This window comes from Onychomys torridus, chromosome 8 (genome assembly GCF_903995425.1).
Source record: "Onychomys torridus chromosome 8, mOncTor1.1, whole genome shotgun sequence".
Lineage (NCBI taxonomy): Eukaryota > Metazoa > Chordata > Mammalia > Rodentia > Cricetidae > Onychomys > Onychomys torridus.
Genome location: NC_050450.1, coordinates 39,360,112 through 39,386,192, shown reverse-complemented (window position 1 = coordinate 39,386,192; position 26,081 = coordinate 39,360,112). Strand labels below are relative to the sequence as shown.

The window sequence follows — 26,081 nt, the reverse complement described above, 5'->3', positions numbered from 1 at the left end:
GTCCTTGGGTAGATCTGATGGTAGTTACTTAGAAGAGGGAAGAGAAAAGCTTGTAGGGTAAGACCTCATTCTTCTGGAATTAGGGACAAGGCAGAGAGCAGGGCCCTGTGTCACTGTGCATGGGAAGCACTGCTGACTGATCTGCAGTGAGGTAAAAGGAGGGAGCAAATGAAATAAAAGCTCCTACCTTAGCTGGAAAATCTTTTCCCATTAACTGAAAGTCTGGTGAGGTGGGTAAGACAGTCTCCCTACCCTGACAATAGGGAAATAGAGGTGGGATCCCAAAACTCCCTTAGCATTAAGAAGCTTGGTGCCCAACAGGAAAGAAACGGATCACCTCCATGATGCATTCTGGGTTCCTTGGGAGCCGTGGCCTAGCCTAGGAGGTCTGCTGGAGCTCTTTAATGCTCTTATGCCTCTGGTGCGTGGAGACAGTCAGCTGACCAGTTATCTCTCTAGGTGGCACTTTGAACAAGGCTCAATTGATGGCCAGGCATCAATTATGCATTTGTGTGTTAATATGCACATGTACAATTGCCTGTGGAGATTAGAGACATCAGACCTCCCTGGAGCTAGAGATAGGGGTATTTGTGAGCCACCTGACATGGGTACTGGGAACTGAACTTGTGTGCTTTGAAACTGCAAAACATTTTCTTAACCACAGAGCCATTTCTTCAGCTCCCCATAACAGCCCATTTTCATATTTAATGTACCTAGACAACAGCACACAGGATAACAGCTAGAATTTAGTAGTACATGACTTTAAAAGCAATCAAAACTGCAACAACAAAAACCTCTGGGAACAGAATTAATAATTGGGTAGAATAGCTTCAAATCACAGCAATACCAGAAGAGACCAGCTTTTTTATTTTCCGTTTTTAATAAAATCCACATACAACATTTGAAATCAGGTAAATAAAATGATCAATTCCAGAGACTAAGAGGTAGATTACAGTTCATTTTAATCTTTTATTTTGGGCCCTTTTTCTTAAAAATGTTAATTTCTTTGATCCCTTTGGGATGTTATTAAAATTTTATAAAAAATATCACCAGTGTAGAGTTTAGTCCAGCACACCCCCCTGTTCACTCAGATGCCTATGATTACAATTACATCCAGCACACACTGCTTCTGAGAGAAAAGCACCATTTTACAAATGCCTTAAGTCATGGTCTTCAGTTTTGGGGATGGGATCTCCCTAGGTTCCTCAGGCTGCCTCAAACTCAGTCTCAGGCAATCCTCATGCTTCAGTGTCCTCAGTAGCTATGACTACATGTATAAAACACTATGGCTGGCTCTCAAGTCATGTTTTAAAGTGTTAGGCTTGAATACTTTCCTCCTACCTGTTATACAAAATTTTTCCATGGGATTTAGTTGATTGTTTTTCCCCCATATTCATTATGTTTATTACATCTCTCAAGCACATACTTTATGAAGAGCTTTGGTTTAAGGCTTTTACACAAGCAAATTTACTTTTTTTTTTTTTTTTTTTTTTTTTTAAGAGTCCTCATCCACATGAATTTTGTAATGATTGGTAAGGGATGACCTATGGTTGAAAAGTTTCCCACATGTGTTACATTCATAAGGTTTCTCTCCAGTATGAATTCGCTGATGTGCAATACGTGAAGAGCTTTGCCTAAAGGTTTTCCCACATATGTTACATTTAAAGGGTTTCTCACCAGTATGAATCCTTCGGTGCTGAATAAGAGCTGAACTTTGACCAAATGACATTCCACATTCCTGGCATCGATATGGTTTCTCTCCAGTATGAATTCGCTGATGGTTACTGAGGGATGAGTTACACCTGAATGTTTTCCCACACTCATTACACTTATAGGGTCTTTCTCCAGTATGCATTCTCTGATGTTGGATCAGAGCTGAACTTTGTCTGAAGGCTTTCCCACAAACTTTACATTTACATGGTTTCTCTCCAGTGTGAATTCTCTCATGAATAATAAGAGTTGAATGAGAACTTAAGGCTTTGCCACATTCATTACAATTATAAAACTTCTCCCCAGTGTGAATTATTCGGTGTCTATTGAGTCTTGAAATAGAAGTGAAGCCTTTCCCACATTCATTACATCTGTAAGGCCTTTCTCCAGTGTGAATTCTTTCATGTTGAATAAGTGATGCGCTCTGACTGAAGGCTCTGCCACATTCACTGCATTTGAAAGGTTTCTCTCCAGTGTGGATTCTCTGATGGTAACGAAGGGATGAGCTAGACTTAAAGGTGTTGCCACATTCGTTACACAAGTAGGTCTTTTTTCTGGAATGAATTCGTTGACCAGGAAGGGATGTGCTGCAACTAGATGACTTCCTACCCGGGTTATATTTATAAGGGTTTTCTCTAGCATGGACTTTCTGATGTATAAAAAGACCTGACCTTCGGCCAAAGGATTTACCACATTCCTTACATCTGTAGGATTTTTCTACAGTGTGGGTTCTTAGATGTTTATAAAGGGATGTACTGAGAGTGAAGGCTTTGCCACATTCTTTACATACATAAGGCTTCTCTCCAGTATGAGTTATTTGATGTTGAATAAGTGCTGAACTTTGGCTAAAGGCTTTTGAACATTCTTTACATTTAAATAATTTCTCTCCACTATGGTTTTTCTCATGTTTACGAAGAGATGAGGTGTTGATAAAAGTTTTCTCACACATACTACATTTATAGCGTTTATCTGGTGTGATTTTTGGTTGATTAGATAAATATGATATCTGCTTGAAAGTGTTTTGTTTTTCACATTCTGATGATCTTTTTTCTCTATGTGACTTTGGGCTAAATTCATTGCTTTTATGGTTTCTTTCTATAGTCAAAATATTCTTATCCCGCTTTTCCTCTAATTTGCCTTCATATATGAAAAGCTTTTCTGATTTCAAGTTCAAAGGTTCATTTCTTTTACATTTTTTCATCATCAGTTCCTGAAATGAAGAGTCTTGTGTTTGAGTTGACTTAGTGGATCTATGACTGTGCGTCAATCCTAGAAAGGGAAAAAAGAAACCAAAGATATTTCTTGTGATATAAAAATTGACTACGAGACAAGATATATAGAGTGAATAAATAAATACTAAAGTTACTTACGTAGTCTTGGTATGTGGTTAAAGATATTGAGGGTGGAATAGAAGAGTTAGTAGAGAAACATAATTGATGGGAACAGTAGCAGTAGGAAGAAGAAAAAAAATAAAGCAAACCCATTTCAAGAGGGTGATTAAATGGGACAAAGAGCTGGGAAATGCATTATCTAGAATCCAGAGATCCAATAACAATACATTATTATCTGCTAATTTTGCCCTTGTTTGTTTCCTGCCAACAATATCTTTCAGATTCAATTCAAAAGTTTATTGTGGAAAATCCTTGCTTGACTCTGAGTATCTATGATCCATTCCTTCAGCCAGATTCCTAAGACAGAATCTCAATCTGTAGCCCAGGTGTCCTTAAACTCATGACCTTTAGCCTCCTGAATGCTGGGATTATAGGTGACCACTTCTATACCTCTCTACATATAACAACAGATCAGCATTTTCTACCTCTCACAAATTCTCTTGATAGTACCATATATGTGTATCTTTCTGTTTTGTTTTGATATGGAGTCTTACTATATTAGAATAGGCTGGCTTTGAACCTGTAGCAATCTTCCTGCCTCTGCTTTCCAAGTCTGAGATTGTAGGCATATACTACCACATCTGGCTTGTTCAGTAAATCTTTCTTACCTATCTATACCTTCCTAATTTGAAGAAAATCAAATAGTCTTGATTATTTAAACATGAATTTCATATGAATTAGTCACAAGCCCTCACAGAACCTGCCTTCCCAAACCAAACACAGATGATTAAAATTTCTGAACCAGTTCACACAGAAGACATTATTAAATTAATTCTATAGAAGTGCCACAAGGTAGGCATAAGGTCAAGAACTCTAAGTTGGAAAGGTAGCCTTATCCATGCATCAAGCAATACAGGTGTTATGGTTTGAGTCTGAAATGTCAACTAAAGGCTCATGTATTAAAAGCCTCACTACTAGTTGACTGGTTTAGGGTAGAAATTGGATCACCAATGGACTCCTAAATCAATGGAATTATAGAAAGGTGGTGGAAGTCAGGAGGTGGGGTCTTGTTGGAAGAATAGGTCACTGGAGAAATATCTTGTATATCTTGTCCCTCTCTTCTCCAACTTCTGGACTGTCATATTCATGCATTACCCACATGACATCCTGCCTCACCACAGGCCCAGAAGCAAGGTAACAAAGTAGCCATGGATTAAAGTCTCTAAAGCCATGAGACAAAAAATTCTCTCCCCATTTAAATGGTTTCTCTTTCTCCAGTATCTGTCACAGCAAGGAAGAGTCTAACACACTGACTGCCTCAGACCTTCTTGTAAAGAAAGGCTACAGCTCTGACACCTTGTCTTTACTAGAGTTCTGAGTACAGCAGTCAGGCACTGTATGCACATCTTCTCCATAGATAAAGTGGGAAGGTTTGAATAAGAATGCCCCACCCCACTATTGGCTCATAGATTTAAATGTTTAGTCAACAGTGAGTGGAACTGTTTGAGAGGATTAGGAGGGATCCCTGTTGGGGGAAATATGTCAGTCATTACAGGTGAGCTTTGAGGTTTCCAAAGTCCATGCTAGGCCCAGTCTCTCTCTCTCTCTGTCTCTCTCTCTCTGTCTCTGTCTCTCTCTCTCTCTCTCTCTGTCTCTGTCTCTCTCTCTCTCTCTGTGTGTCTGTCTGTCTGTCTCCCTTCCTGCTGCCTATAGACCAGGCTATAGAACTCTCAGCTACTGTTCCAGTACCATGTCTAACTGCAAGCTGCCATGCTCCTCACCATGACCATAATGGCCTAAACCTCTGAAACTGTAAACTGGTCCCAATTAAATGTTTTCCTTTCTAAGAGTTGCCGTGGTCATGGTGTCTCTTCACAGCATTGGAACAGTGACTAAGACCGGCACAGAAATGGTATTTTGTTTCCTATGCATTACTGTCTCTACTGTGGTCTCCCAACGACTTTCCTATCTTTGAGTCCTGCCCTCTAACAACTCAGTCACCACACTGCAAGCAGCTAATCCTTCCTAAACCCATACCTTCCTGTGCCACAGGCTCCTAGATCTGTTAGAAAGCCAATGATTCATAGATGAGGTCCACGTTCCTCCTCACAGTGAAGGGAACATTTGTCTACATCTGCCATCAGCTCCCTCCCCTAGCTACTTGTCAAGTATGCTGAACTAGATGCAGTTTCTGGAGCAGTCCAGTTTAATTCTACTGGTTTACATGTGTAGAGAACTACCCTTCCATTCACACTCACTCACTAGGTAATTCTATGGCTAGATAACAGTCTGAAGGAATGTAGAGAATGTGCTGAGTAAGACAAGGTTCCAGCCTTACAGAAACTTACACTTTGATATGTGTGCATGTGTATGTGCTGAACAGGAGAGAGGATTTAGGGACAAACAGGTAAGTAAACAGAAGACATGTGGCTAGCTGAAGAGAGTCCTAGGCAAAGCAATCAGGAAACACAGAAGTCCAGAGGACTTGAAAAGAGCAAAGATGTGGTGCCTGGGATGCACTGAACAAAAGGGAAAATTGTAGCTGAAGTTTTCTCCAGTTCTGTCTGGCCCACGGTCAGGACAAATCTCTCTCACTCACCAGTCCCGAAGCTGCTCAGACCCAACTGAGTAAACACAGATACTTATATAGCTTACAAACTGTATGGCCGTGACAGGCTTCTTGTTATCTAGTTCTTCTATCTTAAATTAACCCATTTCTATTCATCTGTACTTTGCCACGTGGCGTGTGGCTTACTGGTACTTTAAGCTCCTCATCATGGCGGCTGACAGCATCTCCCTGCCTCAACCTTCCTGTTCCCAGAGTTCTCTTCTCTCCCTGTCCCGCCTATACTTCCTGCCTGGCTACTGGCCAATCAGTGTTTTGTTGTTGTTTTTTGAGACAGGGTTTCTCTGTGTAGCTTTGTGCTTTTTCCTGGATCTCACTCTGTAGACAGGCTGGCCTTGAACTCACAGAGATCTGCCTGGCTTTGCCTCCCAAGTCAGTGTTTTATTTATTAACCAATCAGAGCAATACATTTAATTAACATACAGAACATTCCACAGCAGAAAATGGTAAAAGAGCAAAGGGTAGGGTAGAGGCAAATCATACAAAGCTTCCCCAGTACTGGTGAAGATTATGGAATTTTATACTAAGTGTGATAGGATGCTTGGGGAAACAGGTGCTCACTTGAGTTGGCAGAGAACAGAGTGAACAGGGGCAGGGGTGAGAACACAGAGATGAAGGTTGTGTAGGTCCTAAGGAGGGTAAGGTCCAGACGAAGTTGCTAACAGGACTGAGATGAATGGACTAACAGAGTACTAAGAAGGAAGAGGGCAATTAAGATCATGCCTAGGTTTCCAGCATGAAAATGAATTATGGCACCAATTACCAAGAGGGAGGTAAAAATGGCAAGTCCTAGGGGGTCTGTTTCAGGTATGTCTGTGATAGCTAAGGGGCTTCAGAAGAAAACACAAGGAAGCACTGAAATAGCTGTGTTATTTTAGAGATATGGGAAAAAGTTAAAGCTGAAGATAGGCATGTGGGAGTCACCAGCATAGATTCTATTTAAAGCCAAAGACTGAAAGAAATCACCAGATTTCTTAAACATGTAAGAAGAAAACTGGGAGAGGATGGTGTTCCAGGAGCCAGAGAGGAACAAGTGATCAGTTGTAGCAAGTACCCTGAAGACTGTGTTTGGTGTATGTATGGCTTGGTTGGTGTGCCAGAGAGGAGCAAGTTTTTTCAACTTGACATAAGCTACAGCCATTTGAGAGAATAGAATCTCAATTAAGAAAATGCTTACATAAGATGGGTATAACACAAATCTTATTAATAAAAAAAAAAAAAACCCGGAGCCAAATATTGGGGTGAAAGCTGAAAGATCAGAGAAGCAGAACAAGCCAGCCACAAGCTCTTACCTCTAGGAAATCCTCAGTCTCAAGACAGTGAGTTCCTGTTTCTTCATGCCTTATATACCTTTTTCTGCCCTGACATCTTACTTCCTTGGATTAAAGGCCTGTGTGCTTCTCAAGCAAAGGCATGAGATCTCAAGTATTAGGAAGAAAGGTGTGTGCCAACACGCCTGGCTCTGTTCCCAGTGTGGCCTCAAACTCAGAGTCTGAGTGATAGGATTAAGGGTGTGTGTCATCACTGTCTGGCCTCTATGTCTAATCTAGTGGCTGGCTCTGCCCTCTGTTCCCCAGATAAGTTTTATTTGGATGCATAATATATCACCACAAATGGGGCTATAGGAAAGCCTATAAAGTGTTTTCTTAATTAGTGATTGATGTAAGGGGGACCATCCCATCCTGATTGGTGCCATCCCTGTTGATGGCCCTAGGTTCTATAAGAAAGCAGGCTGAGCAAGTCATGAGGAGCGAGCCATAAGCAGTACTCTTCTGTGGCCTCTCCATCAGCTCCAACCTCCAGGTTCCTACTATAGTGATATTTTATTTGTACTGGAATGTGATTTTATGTGTATGTTAATAAAGTTGCCTTGGGGTCAGAGCAAGCCATAGCAGAGGCTGGGCGGTAGTGGTGCATGCCTTTAATCTCAGCACTTGGGAGGCAGAGCTAGGTGGATCTCTGTGTGTTCAAGGATAAGCCAGCATGGCGACACATGCCTTTAATCTCAATACCAACCATAGAAGACCTGGAGGTCTGTACAGACAGGCAGTGACAAGGAGGTCATGTGGCTGGGTTTACAAACAATGAGAAGGCAGAACAGAAAAAAAGATAGGACATAGGAAGTAGGCCTCTTGCAGAGAGGAAAGACAGAGCAGCAGTGAAGGGTAAGGTTTTCAGCTCTCAGCTATTGCTCTGACCTCTTGGCTTTTAACTCTGCAATTGGCTCTGTGTTTCTTATTTAACAAGACGGTTACATCTACATCCTACCCTGCTTGAGTTCCTGTCCTGACTTCCTTTGATGATGAACTGTGATGTGGAAGTGTAAGCCTCCCCCAATTTCTTTGGCCACAGTGTTTCATCACAGCAACAGTAACCTTAACTAAGACAGTTGGAAAGGCTTGTTATACAAACATGAAGACCTTAGTCAATCTCCCAGAAAGCAATAAAAAAACAAAAAAAAAGGAAGAGTGTGGTGGACTTGCTAGCCAGCTACTCTAGCCAAATTGTCAAGCTCCAAGTTCAGTGAGAAACCCTGTCTCAAAAGATAGAGAGAGAATGAAGGAAATATCTGATGCTCACTTGTGGCATCCATGTACAGATACACATAATGAACATGAACACGCACCCCGCCCCCCAAAGACTAAAACTTCTGACTGCAGCACATGGAGGTAGCATGTGATATAAAAACAGTTCTTTTAGTAGTGCAGTAAACAAGAGACCAGCTAGAGGACTCAGGGAATTAGAAAAGGTGACAATACAAGCAGAAACGGAAAGCATGTGTAAAGCCTGGTTCCGAGAATGATAGCAGGGGATTGAGAATTCTGTTTATAATGTAAGTCATCTTAGCTACAAGGGCCTACATCAATTCTACTGTACCCATTTCAACTCCCAAGCGCCAAGGTCTTAATTTTCAATTCCCTTTCTACTGAGGTCAGTCTTAGATTGTAGACATGCTAAATGTTCCTTACCATCTACTCAGATCTGTGGCCATCACTACAAACTGAGAAAACACAAGGATGGTCTCTATCCTGTCTCAGAGGAAGTAGGGCCACTCGAAACCAGGCCAATTCTCAGCCATCAATCATTTCATCCATAAATGTGTCAAAATGACTCATCTGACGCCCCCCCCCCCACACTACTGTTTGCAGGTGGTCTCACTCTCCACATGTCCACCACAAATAAACCAAACTGCTCTGATGTAAAGACAATTGCAGAAATTCTCTATGTTCCAAATACATGAAATAAATGAAACAAGCTGCCTCCACACACAGACGTCAAGGAAGAGACAGATCACAAGCACATGCACTTGGTATGTGGAAGGAAAATAAGCATGCTGAGATGAAGAATATGGAGGACAGAGCCCTGTTTTAAATGAGTGGAGCCTCTTCCACAAACTGACAACTAGGCAGAAACCCGTGAGAGACAAGGAAGCCAATCACAAGAGCACTTCGCCATGGAGAAAAAGAGAAGGCGCAGATAGAAAAGGTCAGGGACAAAAGCCTGAGGCAGAATGGAAGGAGATAACAGTGAAAACCACACTGAGGACTCTGGCTTGTGCTCCATGGGATGGAAGTTACTAGTTTTGAGCACGGGAGCAATAGGAGATGATCTACGCCTGTTGCTAACCTCCGTGGTAAGCCCTGTGTCAAATCAGGAAAAGCTCCCCTTGCGGAGACTTCACTGTATGACAGCAGCTGACACTGCGGCTGACTACCCCTCAGCTGAGCGCACTCTGACAGCTGCTGACTGTAAAGACAACAAAGACATGACAAGGCAGTGAAGTGACCTCATGGGAGACAGGGTTACTAGACCATTTCTGGAATTGAAAAATGTCAAAATTCCACAATTCCAGAACATTTCTGCATTTGGATGTGAGCCAAACCTTCGCGATGCACAGGTGCAATGTGCCCATGATCCTTAGTGTAGTTATGCAGAGAAAGCACCACCACCTCATTGCTTAGGCTTTGGGCCAGTTCTTAAGCAAGAGACCCAAGTAAGACATAGACACCCTGAGCCATGGCCTCTCACCTCTCAGTTTAAAACTTACAAACCCGAGGACAACAAAAGCTATTTGACTTGTGCATTTTGTTGTTGGTTTAAAATTTTTTTCATTATTCATTTTTCCATGTAAGGGTGCTGTGCCTGCATGTGTACCACATTCATTCTTGGGGCACACAGAGGTCAGAAGAGGGCATTAGAAGCCCTGGAACTGAAGTTATGAGTGTTTATGAACAACCATGTGAGTGCTGGGAACTGAAGGTTCTCTGCAAGGGCAGCCAGTGCTCTGAAGACCTGAGCCTGGTTTTGTTGTGTTCTTATCTGTGATTAGTTTTGAAGGGAAACATAACCACAGGTTCAGAATTGAGTTCTGTCTGACATCATGACCTCAGGAACAGATCTGCAGGTCCCTCAACTGCGCTTGTGGTATGTGAGTCCCTGCTGAAAAAGAGTCCAGGCACATGGTGGCTTGCCATGCATGGACACATGAGCATCCCTAGGCCTTCCACCTGAAGTCTACTTTTGAGAGAAAAGGATGGCCATTCCTCAAGAGGAGCCAAGCAGCATACTTATAATCCCAGTACTCAGGGGATTAAAGTAGGAGAAATCTAGAGTTCAGTGTCAGCCTGGGCTACACAGTCAAACCCTCGCACAGAACAGAGCAGGAAGCAGCTCTGATATCCACTCATTACTTCACTCCTCAGTCATCCACTCAGTTCTTCCTCAGAGCTGAGGAAGGCAGGTGACCCCTTCATCAGGTATCTCAGACTCTCCCAAGACAGCACTGAACTGCAGGTCTATTCTGCCCAGGCTAAATCCCCTCCCTTACTTTGGGGTAACCTCTGGCAGTTTCTACATGAATGAGGACTTAAAGACAACTGTGGCTACCATCTCAGAAGTGGTCACTTTGGACTAGAAAGAGATGCTCTCATACAATACAAGGGCTGTGGGAGGACAAGGTGGTCTGTCATGTGGCTCTTCTCTAGGCCCAGGACCACTGACTGACCTGAGGGCTCAGATCTGCCCCAATTCCTCTCCCCTCCTAGGCAAGCAGAAGCCCATGATTCGAGTCTTGATTCACCAATGAGGGAGTTTCCCCAAGTCTCTATCATCACAGCAATCACCTCTCCTGCCCCTCTTCAGGTCACTTCAGGGCAGGCCGACAAGGTCTTTTCTCTTAACCATCTTGCAAAAACAGTTTCCCAGGATCCTATTCCCACCTGGTCAGCTCAAGGTTTCAAGGGCTCTGACCTCGCTTATGAATTCCAACCTTATAGAATTCCCCACCAGAGATCTATATGCAAGTACTTCACTTACATCTAAAATGAGAACTACCCCCACCCCAAACTCATCAAACTGGGTCTCTCTAGACTCCTGAAGCAGAGGCCTTTATCTACACCCCACTAGCTTTCTACCTTCGTTCTTGCAGTAGCTCCCTTAGGCTCCCTGACTGTGCTTCACTTTCAGTCCACCCGCCACAGTGCATGTCACAGGAGGACTTCCTGAATATAAAACATTATATACAAATAAAGACCCTTTTCCAGATTCATCCTACAAGGACACAATGCCTCCTAACCCTTCTCTCTGTGCTGGTGTGTGTAGAGCTCCTACTCACACACACACACACAAAATTTTTAAGAGCACAATTTTCTTTCAACCTGGTGGTAACGTATCTCAACAGTGCTCTGAGACTTGCCTCACTACTTGACACTCTGGAGCTGTATCGATCACCGGTGGTGATGGATGCCAGAACAAGGACAGGTTTTTTTTTAGCTGTTTTACTAAAGACTTCTGAATGGTTCTGATTAGAACTAGCTTTCCTAACACTATATCAAAGAGTACGAAATTGTCATTTACATTTCCAGTACTTCCAGTTGTTCACATGCAGAATATGGCTCCCAGAACTGCACCAAGGCACTTGTTTTGGGACCCCTGCGTAGCCTTCCCCTCTCATTCCATTCATTTCCTTTTCCTTTACACACTTAGAACTTAGCCTGAATTCTTCATCATCCCTTAAATACAACATACCTCTTAAATGATCTCTGAAGACACAACCCTCCTCAAAAACAACCAACAAGAGAAAAGATCCCAGAAATTCATTCAGGACATGATTAGGAGAAAAAACATGGAGCTGGGCCAGACTTCAGCTCCAGTTCCCCTTCTATCACTGCTATTTCATTCATTGTTAATTTACTGGGTTGTTTTTTCATTTTGTTTTGTTTTGGGTTGAGTTTTTTTATGCTAGGAATTGAACCCAGGACTTCACGTGTGCCAGGCAGGTGTTCTTACCATTGGGCTCAGCTCCATCCCAGCCCCCATCACTTCCTGTGGATTGAGAACCTGAAGACGTTTCCCACCCCACACTCCAAGCTGCACCCTCTCCTTATTCACCACACTGGTGCCTGAAGAACCTGCCAGGCCTGTGCACTCACTCACCCAGAGAGGAGTCTCCAGGACCTTCTTTCTCCACCTTCCAGGGATCCTCTCCTTGCTGCAGCAGGGAGATCACCTTTGGTTTGGTAAACGGGAATCTTGCTTGGAGATAAAATGAACTCATTAACTAAAAGCCAGGCAACCATATAAGACCGAGAAAATCTCTTACGTTGCAGAAATCAAGTGAGCCTAAAAATGTTTACCCCATATGGCCCTTTGCAGAAAAAGTATGCAGACTTCTAGCAAAGGCAATGGGAAAGGGGTTCCACGGACAGAACAAACAAGCACAGAATGACTGCTGGTGAGGAAGATGTCTGCACCCAAGAACCACAGGAAGCAACGTCTCTCTGCCACCTCCTCTACTGAACATGGGCAGTTCCAAGCCTGCTGTGGGAAGAACATGCCAATACTTGTTTAGAAGGACCCATTTGTAGGACCATAAGGCAAAACTCTGCTAAGGTTTCCCAATGGCCGCAACTTTCATTCAGGGAAGGAGGTGCTAAGGTCTCGTTTCTGCATCTACACCCACAGGGAACTCAACTCCCTTACCCAGTGAGGCCAGGTTGCTGTAGTTCTCCAGCATCACCTCACGGTACAGGCTTCTTTGAGAGTGATCCAGCTTCTTCCACTCATCCCGAGTGAACAGCACAGCCACATCCTCAAACGTCACCGACACCTGTGAGGAAAAGCCAACTTGAGGAGCTCTGAGTTCAAGTAAGAGACCCGGACTCGAAAGATATGGCCATGGGGGAAGTCACCCGATACAGTCACTTGGGCTTTTACGTGCATGTGTACATGTATGTGTACATGCACTTTCTCACACACAGATATGCCCAACCAAGCATATGAGAGTATGCATATATACATGCATGCACACCATATCACACATACATGCATAGGACAAACAACAATTAAAGGGAGTGTACAAGCAAAACGTATAATCCATAAAGTAAAGTGGAAAAAACAAAGAACGCCATGGGCTGGAGAAGGCTTGGGGAGCAACACAGACCACATACATGCATAGGACAAACAACAATTAAAGGGAGTGTACAAGCAAAACGTATAATCCATAAAGTAAAGTGGAAAAAACAAAGAACGCCATGGGCTGGAGAAGGCTTGGGGAGCAACACGGACCGTCAGGAAAAGGAAATAGATAATTTATCTTGGTAAAGACAAAGAAAGAAACACGGCCGAGTGAGGGAGGCAGGCCAGAAAGGAATTTTCTCAAGTACGTATGTCTGCTCTGTCCCAGGGCACCCGGCATGTTACTTGTGGAATTTGTAGGCATACACCAGACTATGGTCAGGCAACAGTGGTATGTCTATCAAGAAACACAGAAGACTAGAATTGTGAACACGGGGTGTGCTCCCTAGGGAATCCACTAGCCATGAGGAAACAACTCCTCCAAGTAGGGCATGGGCTCCGAATCCTAGTGAAGGCTGAACTCCATGGAAGGACTTCCCTCAGGAAAGAAAAACTCCCTCCACTGTGAAGGGAAATGGCGTTGCGCTTACCTGAGACCTCGCTTCCCTTCGCTCAGGAGCCATGTTCTCTCTGCAGGTGAGAGATGATGAAGATGAAGGCGAATCTGAGGGAAGACAAGGAAGACAAGGGTAGGTAGCACCTGATGCTCCGCACCCCTCAGAAGCGCCATCTCGTCCCATCAACATCAACCGAGCCTGGCTCTCCTGACTCCAGAGAGAGAAGCAGAAGCTGGGGGTGTGCATCAGGGAACAGACAGGTCACTACTCCTCTTGTCGTGGATTTTCAGAAGCAAGACTCGGGTGACACCGGACTCCCATGTGCCAGGCATCACCCTACACGGTTCACGACAGCTCAGCTGGCACTGCCCGGACCCTTCAGATCAGGAAACTGAGGCCGGAGTGTAGCCACAGCAGGGACGCACCCGCTCAGATCTGACACCGGCTCTGGACAGTGTTCCTCCTCCCCACGAGTTGCCCACACAACTGTTCTTCTGCTGTCAAGGGGTCAGGTTCCAGATCCCCAGAGAAAACTCCAGAAGGGGACCCAGGACAGGAGGGCGGCACGCGAGACATAGCCTGGGTTGGGCTCGCCCGGGCCGTGGGGAGCAGGTCACCTGCAGTCCCCACGCGTGCCCAAGGTCGGCTCCCCGGACGGGGACGCGAAGTAGACGGTGGGGCGCGGGAGGCCGTACCGGGCTGAACCCAGCCCAGCCCGCCTGGCGGACGAACAGAACTGGCCTTCGTTCACCTTCCTCCCACCCCCGAGGCTCCCGCCACGCCTCACCGAGGCTCAGAGCCGCCGCGCGTGCGGACTCAGCCTAGGGGACCTCGGCCCCCCACCTCGAACCGCGCCAAAGACGCCCCAGGGCCCCGCGAAGGCTCACAGGAGGTCAGAGCTCCGGGTCCGAGGGCGGTGGCCGCGGAGGCCTCTGGGAAATGTAGTCCACTCCGAGATGCAAGGATTCTGGGATTTGAAGTTCCTCAGTTTGGGGGGGGGGGAGTGCTGCTCGGCTCCTATGGTGCACAGTTCTAGTGGAAGCCAGCAGTGCACAGGAAGATGGCACTAAGTACCCTGTAGGAGAGCTTTTTTATAAGTTACTAGTGGGGCTGGAGAGGTGCTCAGCTGTTTGAGAGTCCTTGCTGCTCTTGCTGAGGACCTGGGTTCAATTCCCACTGTATGTATCAGGTTGCTCACAATATGTAACTCCAGTGACTGGGATACAATGCCCCTTTCTGACCATTCCAGGAAGTGCATGCATTTCATGTTCATACACACAAATGTCTTTACAATTCTTTTCCCTCAAATAAACAAAAAGAGGGAAGAAAAGTTTGTTGCAGAATATTTATTTACACTGTAAAGATGTGTCTCTGCCTAAGGCACCTTCTGATTGGTTTAATAAAAAAGCTAAATGGCCAATAGCTAAGCAGGAGAGATAGGTGGGACTTGGGCAGAGAGGAAAATTGAAATGAATCTAGGCACTTGAGAGCCATCAGCCAGATTCGGAAAGAGTCAGACATACAGGATGGGATAGAGAAAAAGTCATGTAGTAGAATGTAGATTAATAAAAATGTTGGTTAATTAAGTTACAAGAGCTAGTTGGAAATAAGTCAAAGCTAAAGGCCAAGCTTTCATAATTAATAATAAGTCTCCATGTCATTATTTGGGAACTGGCTGGTGGAATAGCAAAAGACTTGTTTCAAGAGTTATTAGAATTAGGCCACAAGTAGCCACGGTGGAGCCCTGGTGGGCAAAGCAGACCCATCAATTTCCAAGGACAGGAATTACTTATTCTTATAGGTTTGGGAAAGGAGGTGTTCCACACCACATGAGCTAACTTGTGTGCCAGGGGTCACAAGACAAGGCAGGAAGGCTCTAGATGTAAGCTAAGTCATAATTCAAGATTGTCTTGGGGTGTCTGTGGGGGCTGGGCAGGCAATTGAGAGAAGGAAAGGAGTAACTCAACCCTGTGAGCCTTGTAACGTCACAGCAGGTTACATATCAGCTCTGAGTCCAGAGAGGGAGAGTGGGTCTGAGTTTTCAGAGTACAAGAGAAAGACAGCTGTAGGGTCTGTGTTCTAACACTTCTATGTGCCAGGCCCTATTACAAGCTATTTGAAAAACACCAGTGAATAAAACAAATACCATTATCCTGAAGTACATTTTGTTTGTAGAAGACAATAATCAAACAATAAGCCATGAACACGATTAGATGGGGACTTAGGGTTTACCTGTAATGAGAAAACAACCACAACAGAAGAAGAGTTAGGTGAAGGGCAGCTGGACACATGAGCATGAAACACAGATTTGAGGCAACATCTCAAGAGAGGAGAAACTGTGTTAGTCATATTTTTGTGGATATGACACACACTTGAGAGAAAAAACAAGATTCTAAATAAAGGGCTATTTGGGGGTCATAATTTGCAAGCTTAAAGTCTTCACCTGGCTGACTCCATTGCATGTAGGTTCATTGCCAGGCAGAATATCACAGAAGAAGGGCAAGGAAGAGGAAAGCTGTGCATCTGATGGTACAGGAAGCAAAGAGGAGCTAATCAGAAGAGATGGGGCCAAAATAGACCCTTCAAAGACACCACTAGAAGCCTACCTCCTCCAGCCAGGCCCCACCTTCTATAGTAATACCCCCAAATTGGTTGAAATATCCAATCTATCAAGGGATTAAGTCATTATCTATGTACCAGCCCTTATGATCAAATCCTCTGTGGTTAAGGCTTAGAAATGCATCCAGACATGTGCTTTACCAAGCTGTTAGGTACCCCTCAATCCAATGAAATTGACAACCAATATTAATCATCACAGGGCCCTTGCAAGAGGAGCAAACAGGCAATTGTTTAAGTTAGAAATTTTTATTTATTGGGGCCAGCAAGATGGATTGGCGGGTAACCACTCACTGCCAAGCCTAATGACCTAAGTTCAGTTCCAGGAAGTCACACAGTGGCAGGAGAGACTGACTCTCACAAGTTGTCTGATTTCCACACATGCACTGTGGCAATACACATCCATATGCACACAATAAATAAACGTAAAAACATTTTATGTTAATTAATTTGGGGGTGGTACTGGAGAATGAACCCGAGCTTCTAACAGGCTAGACAAGCACTCTACCACTGAGCCACATGCCCAGACTGTTGGAAGATCCTGCTGCCTAAGGTTGCAGTTCACCATGTCCGGACAGCTCTCCGAGCTCAGCACAAATGGAAGACTCCCTCCCCGCAGCAGCGGCTTCCTGCTCTCTGCCTGACCTTATTTGGAGGCTGTCCCTGAGCTTGGATGCCTGACTTATCTTCAGTGTGACCTTTGACACAGTTCCCTGCAAATGCTCTTCCCCTGCCACCCACATGATAATTAGATATTTATTCTGTTCCCATCTGTATGATGAACTGTGCTGCTAAATGCAAATGATGCACATTCTGAGCACCTATTAGGTGATGTCCCAGCTACTGTCCCCATCCTGCTGTTCACTCTCAAGTCCTGGGAGAGGTAGCTGTATCATTGGTTGTCCAATCTCTACATAATGGGAAAGTGCAGGGCTTGTCTCAAGTCCTGGCTAGAGTAGTCTGTGAGGCTGAATCATCTCAGCTAGCCATCTCAAAACTGTTCTCGGCAGTTTGTAGTCCAAAGCTGATCTTTAGGCGGTGTTTGTCAGTTTAACAGCTTCATCATAGTCCATGTGAAGTCATCATTGTGGGATCCCATCATCTTTTTGGAGACTTCAGAGATTGCTTTAGGTCAGATTATTTATTTTCATTGTAATTTTTTCTGGGTAGCTCTCTTTTCTTCTTTGGATACTTATTTGTCCAAAGGTCTTTAAATTCCTCATGATGGTTGTTTTTTATTTCCCTGAAAAGACAAAAACAAAACCCTTCCCAAACGCCAACTTTGGGAGTTTCCAGTTCTAATCTTTATCAATTTTGATTTTTGGTTTCTCCTTGAATTTTTTTTTTCTAAAGCTGTTCTATCATCCAGAGCAGTGTGGTTTTTTACAATAGGCATTAGGTTCTTTAATTGCTCTGGGAAGGAGTTTCTTCCACAATGACAGGAAAGGACTGAATGGAATTTGACTCGGGGGCCTGAGAGAGGCCTCTCAGGGCATTTCCCGGTGGCAAAGGCAAGGATTACCTTGTCTGAACCTTGTTGGATCTACATTCATTAGTCTAATGTCTGTTTTTGCCACACTTTCTGCATAATCCAGAAGGGAGAGGCGTTCTGTTGGAATTATTCCTTGAAAAAAAAAATGTTGTTTCTAGGAACTCCCTTTTTAGGTGATCTTGTTTACCACAATTAAAACATTGACAACACTATTTTTCTTCAAACCTCTGGAAATCACTTCTCTTATCCAAGCATCATCATGGTCATGAGATTCAATATTCATTATACCTCAAATCCATTCCTCCAAAGGTGCTTGCTTTTAATGGCCTAATTACCATTTTGCATTGTGCATTAGCATTTGCAAAAGCCAGAGATTCAATTATTATTTATCTAGCTTTTGAATTTGGTATCATTCTATTTACTGTTGAAGTTAATCTTTGTAAGAAATCAGTGAAGATTTTGGGCCCTGTGTAACTTTTGTAAATGACTCGATTTTCTTTCCTACTTCTTCAATTCTGTCCCAAGCATTCAAGGCTGCTGTGTGGCATAAAACCAGGATGTGATCATTATATAAAGATTGTCTTTGTATATCATAATAATCTCTCTCTCCAAGAAGTTGATCTTGCAAAATTTCCATACCTCTAAAACTACTTCGAGTTCAATGGTCTTAGCCTCCTCCTTCCACCGGGTCCTCCATTGTAACTGGGGACCAGACTCTAAGACTACTGTAACCAAATCTCTCCAGTCTTGAGGGATAATTCTATTACAAGTTGACCATGAGTTTAACATCTGCTTCACAAAAGGTGAATGAATGCATGCCATATGAGACTATCACTTCTTTGAATCTCCTCAAATCTAACATTTACACAGAAGTCCATTCAGTTCTTACACAGTCTTGGGGATATCTATCATTTGGTAGTTCCTGTAAGGTTACTAGATAAATTAAGCCTTAGACTGTTTCTCTGTAACCTTACAATGAAATGTTGAAATTGGTCTCCATTTCTGGCCATGGATCTGGGTGTCCACTTCTGGCCATGGATCTGGGTGTCCACTTCTGGCCATGGATCTGGGTGATAGCCTTAGACTGTTTCTCTGTAACCTTATAATGAAATGTTGAAATTGGTCTCCATTTCTGGCCATGGATCTGGGTGTCCACTTCTGGCCCTGGATCTGGGTTCCCACTTCTAGTCAAAGTGAAATAACAGAACTAAGTTCATCTTCATGTTGAACACTGGACAAGATTAGAGAGATGATTTCAGATGAATGAAGCAAATTGTTGATTCCTCCAGGTATCCCAGCTTCTTGCCTTGATGAGTTCTCAGTTCTGGCACAGAATAGAACCATAGGAGGGGCCCGAAAACTTCCTGAGTGGAGGAAGAGATGGAGGTGAGAGGCCAGGGACACCAAGGCACTTGGAGGCTGCAGGAGGAAGTGGTAGTGAGAACAGAATTACACTGAAATAGACCCCTGGGTCTGCAGAGGATGCCATCCATGTACTTAGTGGACTGTTGACTGCTACATGTCACATGCTGCATGAGGTTCAGAACTGGTGTTGACAGAGGGTCAGGAATGATGCCTGTACCCAACATCCAGACTAGAAGATGTCACAGTTCACGGAGAACTCGATTGGCAAGCAATAGGGGCTTCCTTGAGGAGAAAATGGCCAGCTTTAGCCTGAAAACTATTCAGACTCACTAGCACACCTTAAAACCAGGACTGGGGAGGATCAAGTTGCTTCAAAACAAATTGACTACATCCCAGAAAAAAAAAAAAAAAAGGGCTCCTTGTTTGTAGCTATATAAAAAGGCCTCAGAACCCAAAAAAGTAAAATTAACATTGCTCAGTGTCAGAAACAGAAGCAGAGACTCACAGTCAAACACTAGGCCAAATTCAGGGACTCCTGTGGAAGATGGGGAGGAATGATTGTGCTTTGTAGAATGTTATTTTAAGATGTGTTACTTCTGTTTATGTTGCATTTGTTCAACTCTGTGAAGCTGTGTTACTGTGCCTGTCTAGAACACCCGATGGTCTAATAAAGAGCTAAACAGCCAATATCAAGTCAGGAGAAAGGATGGGTGGGGCTGGCAGGCAGAGAGAATACATAGAAAGAGAAACCTGGGCAGAGAGAAGATCTAGGAGAGGGAGAAAGATCCTGTTTTTTTCATTTCCTCATTGTCCCAGTTTCTCTCTCTCTCTCTCTCTCTCTCTTTCTCTCTCTCTCTCTCTCTCTCTCATAGTCTGTGTGTGTGTGTGTGTGTGTGTGTGTGTGTGTGTGTGTGTGTGTGTATCTAAGACAGGCACTGGGACAGCACCCAATGATCTGCACTACCAAAAATGGACACCAGAGAGAGCAAGAGACCACAAGATTCTGCGGAGGTGTGTGTGTGTGTGTGTGTGTGTGTGTGTGTGTGTGTATAGTGTGTGTGGGGATTGACTTTCCCCCTTCTTTTCCTCAGACAGGGTCTCTTTAAGTAGCCTGGGTTGGTCTCTGCACTTTCAGTGATCCTCCTGCCTCAGCCTCCCAAGAGCTGGGATTCCAATCATGACTCTAGATAACACAAACACAGAGTAGACACCCCTCCAGAAAAGACTGACCAGTGGCAGTCTACCCTGGAATGCAGCAGTCTGCAGAGGTTGATGGAGGTGAGCACTTCCACACACGCCCATGCTAACAAGGGCTCCAACCTGTCACACCCTCGATTACCCCCGTTCCCAGGAGCAAAGTTACAGAGAGCAGATAGGGAAACGTGGTGTCTATGAACCACTAGCTTTCCTCAGCCATGAAGAAGAATGGAGTTATGTTGTTTGCAGGAAAATATATGCAGCCATAGAGAAGCATGCTACATGAGGTAAGTCAGATTCAGAAAGATGAATACCACATGCTGTCTTTCATCTGTTACTCCTAGATTTTATACAGATACATAAAATCATGTGTGCACACAGGACACAAAAGTGGAAGTGAAAGAAGGAGGAAGATTTAATTTCACATTTAAAAATATTTTGTTTGTTATTATTATTATTGTTGTTGTGTGTATGTGTGTGGGTATGATGTGTGTGCATGATCGTAGGCATGTGCCTGCCATAGCATACATGTGGAGGTCGGGGGGAGACAACATCTGGAAGTCAACCCTCTCCCTCCACCCTGAGATCTGAGGCGGAGGCAAGAGGACCACTGGTTTTAGATTAACCTGGGTTACACAGCTAGACAGTGTCTCAAAAAAGGAACACGTGAACACTTTCTGTTTTAATGTCATGTTGATGTTTGACTAGAACACTTCATCACCTCTCTTTTATTTAGAACATGGTGCTGCATTTTGACATTAGGATACATCAATATTATACAATGAACAAAGTTTGAACACTATGAATTTCTTTTTCTACAGAGAAGAAATCAGCAGATGTAACTTATACCCCTTTAAAAAAACAAAACTAAACTAAATAGTTGGTCTCAGGAGCTCTTGAGAGCACTTGGGGCTCTTCCAGAAGATCCAAGTTCTGGTCCCAGTTCCCAAGTCAGGCAACTCATAACTACATGTAATTCCAGATTCAGGGATCCAGCACCCTCTTCTGACCTCCTTGGACATTTGCCCACATAAGAATATGCTTACATAGACATGTGCACATGCACAGAACCGAAAGTTTTAAAATAATTTTAAAAAGCATTAATCTCCCACAAAGCTGTCACAAGGCCCCTAAGTTCATCTATTTCTTGTATTTCTTGGCCCTGCCTGGAGGTACCTTACTCAGGTTTAGGACTGAGGGCTTTGGCCTTAAGAGTGTAGGCTCCCTAGATAAAGAAAAATATAAGGGGAAAAAAAATAAAGTGTAGGGTCCCATCTGTGGCTTGTAATTTCACACACAGACAATCTGGAGCAGTGGTTCTCAACCTGTGGGTCATGACCCCTTTGGGTTTACAAACAGATATCCTGCATATCAAATATTTACATTATAATTAATAACAGTGGCAAAAATACAGTTATGGGGTAGCAATTGAATGTTATGGTTGGAGTCGCTACAACTTGAGGACCTGTATTAAAGGATCTCAGCATTAGGAGGGTTGAGAACCCCTGGGCTAGAGGAAGTCCACTTCCAAAACATGTTTGTACTTCTGGAAACAGCAATGGGGCTTCGTGCTTGTTACTGCGGTGGCGAGACATGGTTGGGTGTGTGGCCAGCCTGCTCCCTGCTTGTCACCCCACCTTTCCTTCCCTTTCGAAGGGGATTCCTGCTCACTTTAAGATGCAATGTGCCTAACTCTAACCAATAAAAGACCAAATGACAAACCGGGCGGTGGCGGTGCACACCTTTAATCCCAGCCCACGGGAGGCAGAGGTAGGCAGATCTCTGTGAGTTCAAGGCCAGCCTGATTTACAAAGTGAGTTCCAGGACAACTAGGGCTATTACACAGAGAAACCCTGTCTCAATAAACAAAAACAAACAAACAACACAAAGACCAAATGACAGCAGCAATGGCCAAAACAATCGCCTCTCACAGGCTGCTCTGAGGGCCACTGAGATGTCATCAAAGGGGCAAAGTGGAGCTTTCCAGAAAGCTGTTGGGGAACTCTCTTTGACTTTCTTCTCCTCACATGGGATGCTACAAGATGGCTGGTGCCTCAGCAGCCATCTTGGAAACACTAGGATCAATGTGTATTCCTGGGGGCATGAGAAGTCTGGAAGGGACCTCGATTCTAGCTTTGGATTTCTACTCTGGATTTATCATTATAGAAATAGTGATACCCATAAAATTTGTGTTGTTTAACTTGACATCATTAGAATTTTCTGTTCCCCACAGCTGAGATTCAAGTGCCCCTTCAATAGTAAAATTCTATTCTAATTTCTGGATGTTTTTCTTTTCTAGAAATAGTCTGAGTGGGTGAGTGGGAGGAAGCAGGGTAGAGGTGGCATCCAACGTCAGGCTTTGTGTCTTTCTATCTTGGACATCCAAACACCAAGCTGGCACTCCCCATGCTAAGAGGACTTCAAGCCACTTTTGAGGAACCTTGTCATTGTCTCCTTCATGTCCTTGTTCCTCAAGCTGTAGATGAAGGGGTTCAGCATGGGGGTCACCACAGTGTACATGATGGTGGCCACTGTGTCCTGGGTGGAGAAGGAATCTGGGGGCCGTATATAGATTCCCAGAACCGTCCCATAGAACAGGGTGACCACGGACAGGTGTGAGCTACATGTGGAAAATGCCTTGTGCCTGCCCTTGGCAGAGGGTATCTGGAGGACCGCTATAGTGATTCGGACATAAGAGACCACAATGAGAATGCAGGGAGCCACAAAGAGGACCACAGCCCCCAGGAAGACACATTGATTGACTCGTGTGTCTGAGCAGGCCAACTTCATGAGCAGGTAAGCATCGCAGTAGAAGTGAGAGATCTCAGGAAGCAGAGAGCAGAAGGTCAGTCTGCTCATGAGGAGAGTGTGCACCAGGGAGATGAGGCCGGAGCACACCCACACGATGGCTGCCAGCCCCCCACAGAGCTGGGGGGTTATGATGGTGCAGTACTGCAGTGGGTAGCAGATGGCCACGAATCTGTCCAGGGCCATGGCAGCCAGCAGAAAGGTGTCCACATTGGCAAAGGAGATTAGAAAGTACATCTGAGTCAGGCAGTGGGTGTAAGAGATAGTTCGTGTTCCAGCCACGTGGCTAGCCAGGAGCCTGGGGATGAGATTGGTGGTAAAGCAGATGTCAACAAAGGAAAGGTTGGCAAGGAAGAAGTACATGGGGGTGTGCAGGCGGGGGTCAGAGCTGATGGCCAGGAGGATGAGAGTGTTCCCAGTCAGCGTAACCAGGTACATGCACAAGAAGGCCCAGAAGAGGATTCGCTGCTGCCCCGGGTCATTGGTGATGCCAAGCAGGAGAAACTCGCTGACTCCCGTCTCATTCTTGAACATCTCACAGGGGCTCAGGCTCCTGGTGGGGTAGGCTGGACAGCAGGAACTCACTGTATGTTCAAAATCAGATCACAGATCATATGTAGGATCTTTGTACTAGAACTCTCTCTCTCTCTCTCTCTCTCTCTCTCTCTCTCTCTCTCTCTCTCTCTGTGTGTGTGTGTGTGTGTGTGTGTATGTCCAGAAGAGGGCATCGTATTCCCTGGAGCTGGGGTTACAGTGGTTGTGAGCCATATGTGGATGCTAGGAAGTGAACTTGGGTTCTCTGGAAGATACACACATCCTCATATACCCACTGTGTCTTCTCTCCCCTTATGTATTTGTTTGTTTTTTGAGACAAAGTCTCTTGCTGGCCTAGAAGTTGCCAGTTCTATTTAGCTGGCTCACAGGTGAACCCCAGCAATTCACCTGTCTCTGCCTTCCCAGCACTGGCATTGCAAGCCTGCCCAGCTTTGATTATTTGTTCATTTAATGTGAATTTTGGACATCAAGCTCAGGTTCTTGTACTTCTATGGCAAGCACTACCTACTGCGCCATCTCTCTAGCCCATAATAACCACCTTTTAATCGATTGCACTAGAGATTACATGGAATTTTTTTCTAATTCCCATCTTATAAAATGAATTCTTTCCTTGTGCCCACTCTTCAGATGAAGTTGTTGAGGCTTATACCAAGGGACTGGTGCATGGGCAAAGGACTTCAAAGCCAACATGGTCTGACCCCAGAGCTGGGCTTTCTCTGGCATGCTTCAAGCACCCTGTTGAATTGGTTCTCAGATGCTATGTGCTGAGGGCAAGGACTTTGCACCAAGGCTTTGAACTGCACAGGGTAAACCCCTCCTTATCTTACAGTGTGGGAACACGGTCAAGAGAATGATACATAGTGAACAATGCTGTGGAGAGCTGTGGGAGAGGCTCCAGGGAACAAGGCAGAGGGCCTTTTACCTTAAAGGCATTCTGTTCCCTGGATTGTTCTTGGGTGTGATTTTGTGCCTCCTGAGACAAACATTTACATTCAATTTGTAAAACATGTTTACTCTTGCTGGATGTCAGAATATAGCTCTAGAACCCAATCTGGTCAGTGTACCCTGAATATGCATATGGTCTTCCGCCTTGCTTCCAGATATAATCTACAGTACATGCCAGTCAATTGTGTTTAAATTGGTCTGTCTGAGAAAGTTCTGGGAAGGGGCTGATCTGTCGATATTTAGTATGTGCTTACTGGAGTTTATTTACATGTTTTTCTGAGCTCAAACAACCTGCCTTGGATCATTGCATTCTTTGTTACATTTGTGTGTAAAAGCACACTGAAACTGAAGTAAGGTTGCCTACAGCATTAGACTGTAGGCTGACAAAAGCCAACACTGCAGCAGCCATGAGTTCAGGGACACAAGGAAACGAGCCTGGCCTCAAAGTACCCGCAGTGCGGAGGCAGAGCACAGTAGGAACGTGCTGGCAAACATTTGCAGAATCTTCAGATGAAGCATGTGACTAGCTCGGGAACCCAGGACAGGAAGGAAGCAAGATAGGTTATGTGTGGGAGGGACTCCAATGCCCTTTTCTGGCTTCCAAAAGCACCCACCTGCAAATATGCTCCACATACAGTTTTTTTTTTTTTTTAAAGAAATAAAATTGACATTTAAAGCATAAGATGCATTCTTACATAGTGAGAATTGAGAGCTGACCCTGACATTGTTCAGACAGTGCCAGTGTTGACAAGTCCAAGGTGAACACAGGAAACCTCACCCAGACCGGACACGGACAGGATTGACAGATTGATAGTTCTTTCTTGATTCCAAGGTCTATAGGAGTTTCTGCCGTGACACCCTGAAGGAGGATGACATGTAGAGACTCCAAGTAACCCAGGGCCTGTGACTACTGAGACCAGAGGTGGGTAAACTGTTTTCTACCAGCCAGACCTGGCCTCCAGGTGTGTTTTCTTTGAGCTTGTGTCTGGACTGTTCCATGAAGGACCATATGTTGTGGTCATGGTTTCCAGGGTGATCTGCTGAGAAGTGATGGACATTTGAAGAAGCAGGGCCTGGGACTGGAGCCATGTCTAGGCTGGTTAAGAGCACTGGCAGCTCACAACAGTATGTATCTCTAGTTCTGGAAGATATGACGTCCCCTTCTGGGTCCCATGCATACTTCACAGGTGGTGCACTACATACGCGCAGGCAAAATGCTATACACACAAAAACAGATAGATAGATAGATAGATAGATAGATAGATAGATAGATGATAGATAACATTTTGATAACATTTTTTGAAATTGGAATGCTGGTAGGTCTTCTGGCCACTGGGATGTATGCTTGAGGTGACCCTAGCCCTCCCCCCTCTTTTCTTGTCCTGGCCACAACATGCACGACTTTGTTACGTCACACACTTCTACAAACACCATGTGCTGCCTCACCATAGGCCACAAGCAAAGGAGCCAATTGACTCTGGACTGAAACCCCTCTAAAACCGTGAGACAAAATCATTCTTCCA

At 44.5% G+C, this 26,081-nt stretch overlaps 2 protein-coding genes across 8 annotated transcripts; both read right to left on the bottom strand.

Annotated features, from left to right (window-relative positions):
• Nucleotides 1-844: 844 nt before the first annotated feature.
• On the bottom strand, nt 845-14,490 carry LOC118589994 (zinc finger protein 354A). Of its 7 annotated transcripts, none has more exons than XM_036197765.1 (5): nt 14,468-14,490; nt 13,614-13,687; nt 12,649-12,775; nt 12,103-12,201; nt 845-2,979 (listed from the first exon to the last, which is right to left on the bottom strand). In XM_036197765.1, the coding sequence occupies exons 2-5, from the start codon at nt 13,644-13,646 to the stop codon at nt 1,496-1,498; spliced, it is 1,743 nt and encodes a 580-aa protein (XP_036053658.1). In that variant the 5' UTR covers nt 13,647-13,687; nt 14,468-14,490; the 3' UTR covers nt 845-1,495. The 7 variants fall into 7 exon arrangements, with proteins under 7 accessions (XP_036053658.1, XP_036053656.1, XP_036053657.1 ...); XM_036197763.1 differs by having other exon boundaries at nt 14,368-14,486; XM_036197764.1 differs by lacking the exon at nt 14,468-14,490 and adding an exon at nt 14,006-14,350.
• An 8,169-nt stretch (nt 14,491-22,659) lies between these two features.
• On the bottom strand, nt 22,660-23,592 carry LOC118588375 (olfactory receptor 1D2-like). Its single transcript, XM_036194646.1, has one exon. It carries the CDS (start codon nt 23,590-23,592, stop codon nt 22,660-22,662), a length of 933 nt encoding a protein of 310 aa, XP_036050539.1.
• Between the last annotated feature and the right edge of the window lie 2,489 nt (nt 23,593-26,081).

Excerpts from the sequence above, each read along its gene's own strand:
- LOC118588375 (XM_036194646.1), bottom strand. The coding sequence starts at position 23,592 with ATGTTCAAGAATGAGACGGGAGTCAGCGAGTTTCTCCTGCTTGGCATC.
- LOC118589994 (XM_036197762.1), bottom strand. The coding sequence starts at position 13,826 with ATGCACACCCCCAGCTTCTGCTTCTCTCTCTGGAGTCAGGAGAGCCAG. Across the intron at positions 12,776-13,613 it reads GAAGGGAAGCGAGGTCTCAG|GTGTCGGTGACGTTTGAGGA; the intron begins GTAAGCGCAACG and ends TTTTCCTCACAG. Across the intron at positions 2,980-12,102 it reads TCCTGGAGACTCCTCTCTGG|GATTGACGCACAGTCATAGA; the intron begins GTGAGTGAGTGC and ends TTCCCTTTCTAG.